Source organism: Pyrus communis, chromosome 3 (assembly GCF_963583255.1).
Source record: "Pyrus communis chromosome 3, drPyrComm1.1, whole genome shotgun sequence".
Classification (NCBI taxonomy): domain Eukaryota; kingdom Viridiplantae; phylum Streptophyta; class Magnoliopsida; order Rosales; family Rosaceae; genus Pyrus; species Pyrus communis.
This window is the reverse complement of record NC_084805.1, coordinates 24,619,058-24,627,622: the sequence shown is the minus strand read 5'-3', so window position 1 is coordinate 24,627,622 and position 8,565 is coordinate 24,619,058. Positions and strand designations below refer to the sequence as shown.

The 8,565-nt window shown below is 38.7% G+C and overlaps 1 protein-coding gene and 1 pseudogene across 1 annotated transcript; both read right to left on the bottom strand.

The window, feature by feature from the left end:
- Positions 1-844: 844 nt before the first annotated feature.
- Positions 845-2,523, bottom strand: LOC137729239 (tetrahydroberberine oxidase-like). The gene has a single exon (XM_068468102.1). The coding sequence runs from the start codon at positions 2,516-2,518 to the stop codon at positions 935-937; it is 1,584 nt and encodes a 527-aa protein (XP_068324203.1). The 5' UTR covers positions 2,519-2,523; the 3' UTR covers positions 845-934.
- A 2,259-nt stretch (positions 2,524-4,782) lies between these two features.
- LOC137729931 (berberine bridge enzyme-like 21) lies at positions 4,783-8,197 on the bottom strand (annotated as a pseudogene).
- Between the last annotated feature and the right edge of the window lie 368 nt (positions 8,198-8,565).

The following is an 8,565-nucleotide window of genomic DNA, read 5'->3' as shown; positions in this document are numbered from 1 at the left end:
CATAACAGTAAATCAGCAACAGTTCTTATTATTCAAACACACACACACTTGTTTTATCTTTTTCACTCTACTTTATTGTGCTCCTGAAATCGAAGGCAACTCAACACAACAATAACAGTAAACACATGTATATGGTGATATCCCCAAAAAGAGAAGACCAAAATCCAAAAGGGTCATCTCTAAAGGAAAAGACTTACCTACACTTCTTAGCAGGAATATAACTTAATAACAAATTAATATTGTAATTAGATACCGCCATGCAGGTAAATCTATTTATTTATAAGTGCACAAAGACTAAGAAAACGAAAAATCCTTCGTTGCCAATACTCACATATTTTTTGTGTCTATATCTCTCGTCAAATAACTTTATGTAGACACATCACATGATGATTCTACGAGAAAACGACCGAGTCGCAAGGGACCTTCAATGATTGTACTCCATCTAATAATCCACACCCTTCAAATCTAACCGTGTCACAAGAATCACAGCCACAAAATCAAGACCAACCCACCAACAGAAGCTTCTGTGCAATTACAGTTTTCAATGACAGCTATTTTTAACTCAACTTGACTTTGGCTTAAATGGAATTGTGATAGGAACCTATATTGTGACTTTTTACAATCTTAGACTATAGGAAAGGTTTTCCCCAAAATACGAGGTGAAGAATCTGCATCTGGATGGTTTAATCCAATTAGGCATATTGTTCAAATAAAATAAAAGATTAGTCGTAAGCATAATTCTTCAGAATTTGAAAATACTCTTGGGACAAGAAAGTTTCCCTTTATTCTTCGAGTTTAAGGGTATATGGTTTGCACCTTGTGACCTTTCATTGACAAATTAATCTCGCTTAATCCTTTATTATTATTAAAAAAATAAAATAAAAACCTTGATACTTATCATTAGTATGATAAAAACTAATCACAAGTTCCCAACTCAAATAGATGGGAACACAGGGATGCTTTGTTCATTCCTAAAGAAGTTACCAGGATCAACTAAGGTCTTCACATGAACAAGTCTCCTAAAATTATTCTTGAAATACTTTAAGCCCCAAATGCTTGCTTTTCCACAGCTTGTATTACAAGCATTGTTCCTCCCCAAGTCAAGATCCCTATAATTCAAATAGGCACCTCTTGGGGACTTTGAAACATATGGTTCCATGTAGTCATACAGCCTTCTCATCCCGCCAACATGTTTCTCAGTTTCCTTGCCATCATCCCAAGTGACCATATACTGGATTCCGAATATGTTGCCGATTCTGTGTGGGAAAGGAGTTTCCGAATCCGAAATCTCACTCATCTTTCCACCATAAGGTGTCAATATCAAATAAGCTTTCAATTCAATCAGTGTTTGCCATAAACCTTCCAAGCCAGCTTCCGAAATTGGTTTAGTCACATAGTCTGATTTTGCTTTGAAGAAGCTCCTAGATTGTTGTGTTCTCCCAAGCAAAGCTTCCGACTTGTTTATCGACTTGCCGGCAAAGTATAGAACAGACTCGATCCAGCTCATTTCAGTGCAGTTGCTGCGGTCTAAACTTAACTCCGGAAAATTGTCTTGCATCAAAGTGAGAAGTTTCTCGACTGGCCCAAGAAACAAGGAACCGAATTCAATATTAATAGTTTTGCCACCATTTACGCCAGCTTTATTTCCAACACTTATGACTGAATGTAGGAAAATGTCTTCATGAAGCGTATCTGCAATGTTTTGCCATTTCGAAAATAGTTTGGTTGCGCCTTGTTCTATGGTCTGTGAAATTGTGAAAACTGTCACAGATGGAGGAACAGGAACCAACCTAAGTTTCCATTTCAAAATGACTGCAAAGCTTGAGCCTCCCCCTCCTCGAATAGCCCAAAAGAGTTCTTCTCCCATGGATTTTCTGTCGAGAATCCTGCCATTAACGTCAACAATCTTAGCGTCAATAACATTGTCAGCTGCTAGACCATATTTTCGGAATATAGTGCCAAATCCACCTCCGCTAATATGTCCCCCCACACCATTAGTTGGACATGTCCCTGCTGGAAATCCATGAATTTTACTCTTTTGTGCAATTGTGTAGTACAACTCTCCGAGAGTAGCACCTGACTCAACCCAGGCACTCTCATTCTCTATGTCAACATCGACAGACCGAAGATTGAAAAGATCGATGATGATGAAAGGAGCTTCGGATACATAAGATAGGCCCTCGTAGTCATGGCCCCCGCTTCGGGTTCTTATTTGTATGCCGTCTTTCTTGGCGCATACCACAGCTGCCTGAACATGAGAGTATCGAGAAGGAGTGATAATAGCATGTGGTTTCGGTGTTGTGTTCAAGAATCGGAGATTCTGTATGAAGGATTGCAAGACTAAGGAATAATCCCAAGTGCTTTCGGTGAGGATGATTTTGCTTGTTGAGTTAGAATGTATGCGGGATGAAAAGCAAGGGACAAAGCTTTCCGAAATCGGGTTCGAAGTTGTAGAACAAACCGAGTTTAGAAGGAAGAAAAGTAGTAGGGGAAGTAGTTTTATGTGGGAGATCTCCATCTCTATTTGTTCTACGTATGTGAAATGGTATGAGCTCTAAGCTCACTTATATAGGTAAGATGAGTTGGAAGAATTGAAAAGATATATGCGTAGACTTTTCACAATCGATCGCTTAACAAAAGAGCCGTTTCATAAACGTTTGCCCAACAAAAGAGACTTTTCATGTAAATAATTTAATATCTGTACATGAATCTAATACAAATTATTTAATACGGTTTCAATTCGAATTTTCCATCTATGTGACAATGGAATAGTTACAATAACTACTAAGATTTATTGCACTAAGTGAGGTCGGCTGTATGAATCTTAAAACGTCATTATGCTCGATTTTTGTGTCAAGTCTTCGGTTAGCTCAAAGTACTCCATATATTTTCTTAGTCTCTTTCAAAGTCTTCCTAGGTATTTCTTTATTTCTTTTGCCATGAACTTCTGTCTCATAGTCACATCTTATAAAACAACAATTGTGTATTTTGACATCAATTTCCATTTATTGTAAAGAAGTATATATTCGTCGAAAACAATTTCCATTTATTTAAAGAAGGTTATAATTCTTTTATTGAGATACAAGCACAGTTAGGAACTTGTAAACGTTGGTTGAGGCTGCCTAATACCTATCGTTAGTTTATATGTGCTTGAAAGATGAACAAAAAGCCCAACCAATCTATTTAATATTCTACTTTCCCTGATGGGAACACAAGGATACTTGTTCATTTCTAAAGAAATTACCAGGATCAACTAAGGCCTTCCCATAAACAAGTCTCTTAAGTCACTCTTAAAATACTTCAAGCCCCAGATGCTTGCTTGTCCATAGCTTGTATTACAAGCATTGTTCTTCCCCAACTCAAGATCCCTATAGTTCAAATATGCAGCTCTTGGGGACTTCGAAACATTTGGCGCCACTCTACACGTACACCTTTGTCATCCATCTAATAAGTTCTCAGTTTCTTGGTCATCATCCCAAGTGAGCAAGTACTGGAATCCATATATTCCCGAGTAGCGCCTTACTCTTTCGTGCAATTTTATAACACAACTCTCCGAGAGTAGCACCTAACTCAATCCGTGCAAAGTATGTACTCTCCTTGCCTATGTCAATATGGATGGACTGTAGATTGAAAAGATCAATGATGATGAAAGGAGCTTTAGAAGCAGAAAGGCCCCCGTGGTCATGATCCCCACTTCGGAATCTCATCTCTGTGCCAAGTTTCTTGGAGCAAAAAACTGCTACTTGAACATGAGATTCATGGAGAGGAGTAGCGCTAACTGGTTTTAGCGTTGAATTATCCAAGAATCTGCGTTTCTGTATGCAAAATTGCAAGGCAAACGAATAAGCAGAACTGTTTTTGGTAGTGGAATAAATTGAAGAAATCTATGAGAAGTAAAATTTGAACTTGTGGACCAAACTTAGTTGAAAAGGATGAGAGGTAGACCTACTGGAAAGTCGCCTATGGAAAGAGCATACGTGACCAATGTGAGCCTGTTCGGGACTTGTCTAAGATCACCACAATTATTTCCTCTAACGTATCACGTATGACATGTAGAGATCAACCATATATATATATATATATATATATATATATATATCTGGTTGATGTTCCTACTTTGTACTATGAGTTGAAAGAAAATTGCAGTCATTGGATGCACACTGGAAGTTTCGAAGTGGAAACTTCAAAGTGAAGAATATTCTAGGATGAAATTTAACAAATGGCATGATTTTTTCATGGAGACATCAGCAAATAACTCATCTCTTCTAAAATGGCTGCATTGATCAGCTTGTCACCTACTATTAAGTGCCGCATTCTCACAGACCAGGGAACTACTTGCTTGGTTTACATATCTGTCCTAGCTTAACCAGAGAATCAACTACCCGCCCTCGACTCAATTGAGGTTTTAAAAGTGGCACTTCAGATGATGGTTTCCACCTCCAGATTAAAACGACTTCGTATTAGACATGAGTACTGTAGTAGCATAGAAATCATAATTCATGGCCCTATCTCCAAAAATCTATTTTCAACTACACCCTAAACAAGACTTCTTCGTTTCTATTTCTTTCTAGCTACACTCTAGAAAGCCGAACATGCTATATGCATGAGGCATTACCCGAATGCCTTCTTACTGAAACTAGGGTTGTTTTTATCTCCCTACAATGCCTTCTTATTCGAGTGATGCTTCTTGTTTATCTTTGTTCCGTTTTACTCCATTTTCACGCAATAATGGGAGTCAAACAAATTATAAGTTAAAAGAGGAAGCACGATGGACTTAGTAAGTACAAATGATAAGAATGTATGAAGAATTAAAAATATTTACATACAATGGATCGTAGTCTTGGCTAGTAAAGCATTCCCTCTTACCAACCTCCAACAAGCAAGTATACCAGTAAACTGAGTAGCTTCCCCGTTGGTATCTTGGAATTTGATCCGCCATTCACATCTGTATGTGAACCTGCAATCAGCAACCAAAGTCAGTGCCGTTGGGGAGCTCTGGTTTAGGGGAACAAAATGTATGGGAAGATTATAGTTTGAGTATCTGATCATCCAATCAAACAAGTTATGTTTACATCATGTTTGGGAATGTTATAGGGCAAATGTGCTCTGCAACAAACTGTATGTGGATTCTTTGAGCTTAATTATTACATCAACTGCTAATTGGTTGCGGACTTTCATCGAACAGGTTGAGTGCACTCAATAGAGAATGCATTCACAATGACCATTGTTAGGAGGGAATCACCCTACTGTTTGACAAAACATCCATAATCATAACAGTAAATCAGCAACAGTTCTTATTATTCAAACACACACACTTGTTTTATCTTTTTCACTCTACTTTATTGTGCTCCTGAAACCGAAGGCAACTCAACACAACAATAACAGTAAACACATGTATGTGGTGATATCCCCAAAAAGAGAACACCAAAATCCAAAAGGGTCATCTCTAAAGGAAAAGACTTCTTAGCAGGAATATAACTTATTAACAAATTAATATTGTAATTAGTTTGAGATACCGCCATGCAAGTAAATCTATTTATTTATAAGTGCACAAAGACTAAGAAAACGAAAAATCCTTCGTTGCCAGTACTCACATATTTTTTGTCTATCTCTCGTCAAATAACTTTATGTAGACACATCACATGATGATTCTATGAGAAAACGACCGAGTCGCAAGGGACCTTCAATGATTGTACTCCATCTAATAATCCACACCCTTCAAATCTAACCGTGTCACAAGAATCACAGCCACAAAATCAAGACCAACCCACCAACAGAAGCTTCTGTGCAATTACAGTTTTCAATGACAGCTATTTTAACTCAACTTGACTTTGACTTAAATGGAATAGTGAAAGGAACCTATATTGTGACTTTTTACAATCTTAGACTATAGGAAAGGTTTTCCACAAAATATGAGGTGAAGAATCTGCATCTGGATGGTTTAATCCAATTGGGCATATTGTTCAAATAAAATAAAAGATTAGTGGTAAGCATAATTCTTCAAAATTTGCATACTTTTATTTTCTCATTCTGCACATTTCTTACGCCGAAAAAAGAGAAAGTGCAAAAATCAACTCCCGTTACTTCCGCTTTAATTTTTGTTTTTTCCAATGATTGAACTAGTCCTCTATGAGATAAACTAATCAGATGAAAATGACATTCACGGCAAGCATACCCCATTACACAAGGTAGAAAAAAATTGTCAAGTCAGCCTTCAATATAAATGGCATTGTCTCAACTCTCTTATACATGTCTCAATCTCTCACAAATCCAAAACCAAATATTAATCTGGAGCAGGATAAAAGTAAAACCACATTGTATATATTCACTGTGACACGAACTGAATCAAAATGACCCAATAATTATAACATTTGCATATTTTTTTTAACTTATTACTATGAATCTATGACCAATCAATAACCAAAAATCCATGCTTTTGTATCAACTTCCTAAGTTCTCTTATTCCTTACTTGGAAGAATTGGGATGCTTTGCTCGTTGTAGAAGAAATTTTCGGGATCGACGGCGGTCTTCACCTTCACCAACCTATCAAAATTGTCATTGAAATACTTCACCCCATATACCTTTCCTTCTTCATATGTAGGAGCCCCATTTGAACTAGCACCAATGTCAAGGTCCCTATAGTTCAAAAAAGCACTTCTTGGATTCTTTGACACAAATGGGGTCATGTAACTGAAAAGCCTTTTGCTTTCTGTGGTGTAGTTCTTCTCCAAGTCCTCCCCTGCATCCTCCCAGTTCACGGAGTACTGAATTTTGAACAAGTTTCCGGCACGGTGGGGAAAAGGCGTCTCGGATGGCGCAATCCGGCTCATTTCCCCGCCGTACGGATTGAAAACAAGTCCTGTTTTCCCTAGCTCGATCATTTTCTTCCATAGCCACTCTAACCCGTCTTTTGAAATTGGGGTTTGGACATAATCAGACTTCCTCTTCAAGAAATTTGCATCGTTTGGCATTCTGTCAAGCAACGCTTCCGGAGAGGTACCAATGTCGAAATTCGCCCACCAGAGGACAGATTCAATCCAGCTCGTCTCGGTACAATTTTCCTTCGTTAACCCCAATTCAGGAAACTCCTTTCCCAACAATGTCACAAGTTGATCGCCATTGCCTAGAAACTCAGCCAAAACTGAAGCTCTAACAGTCTTTTCACCCTTCTTCACTTTAGAACTCACAGGCTGCAACAACAGCCTCAAGAACAACCCATCATCCGTAGTCGGCGCCACCTCCTGCCACCGCAAAACGAGGGCGGTTGCATCCTCCTCCAACGTTTTCTCAACCCGAAAAATTGTAACAACTTCCGGGACGGAAACCAACTTCAATTTGTACGAAATAATGACTCCAAAGCTTCCACCACCTCCTCCTTTAATAGCCCAAAACAAGTCTTCTCCCATCGATTTTCGATCGAGAAGTTCCCCGTTCGCATTGACAATCTGAGCATCAAGGACATTGTCGACAGCAAGGCCATACTTCCTAAGCAAGTTACCATATCCGCCGCCACTTATGTGTCCACCAACACCAACCAGTTGGCAAATCCCCGCCGGAAACGCGTGAACTTTGCTCTTCTCCCAAATCCTATAGTACAATTCTCCGAGCGTGGCGCCGGTCTGAGCCCAAACGGAGTTGTCCTCAATGTTCACCGTGATCGACCTGAGATTAAACATGTCAAGAACAATAAATGTCTGGCTAGACCAGTACGAAATACCCTCGTAATCGTGGCCGCCGCTTCGGATTTTAAGCTGTACGCCGGCGAGCTTGGCACAAAGGACGGAGGCCTGGACATGGGATTCGGTTAAGGGTGTGACGACGAGGAGCGGCTTTGGGGTGGAGGTTCTGTTGAACCTGGAGTTTCTGATGTAGGCTTGTAAAATTGGTGTGTATGAAGGGTTGTTCTGGGCATACACTATGCTGGACAACTGGGTTGTGTTTGATGAGTTCGTTTTGGTATTTAGGCATTGGAGAAAGCTGTCGTAGACAGAATCTGAAGCTGCCCAAGAAGCAGAAGCTTGAAGAAGGAGAAGAGAAACAAGAACCGGAAGAATCTTAGACATGGCGTCCCTCATCGGTTTTGTCAAATTTGTTGAATGTTTGCAAGGGGTCGGTCCTCTTATATATAGACACAGAGGCACCAACCAAGGCCGCGTGTGGGAACAGTATTTGCACTGGTTCACTCTGACCATTCATGGCGGTTACCATTACATTTGTTATTTGGAATCAAGATTAAAACATTCAAAACAATTTAAATTATTATACTAAATTTATCCGAATTGCGGAAAATGAAATTCGAACTTGATAGGATAGCAAAATAGTTTAGCCAATTTAGTTATATAGAAAAGGAGTTTCACATACTATATTTAGCCTCTCATACATGTCTTTATTTTTATTATCGAACGAGAAACTCAAAAAAATATCAACATACTAAATTAAACAAATGTATGTACAAAATTAAAACGTGTATCATTTTCTATTCGGATTATGCATTAATGAGTAGGATAGCATTTGATTTTTGGTAGCATGGATTTAAAATTAATAGAAAAATGAGTTTCTTTCTT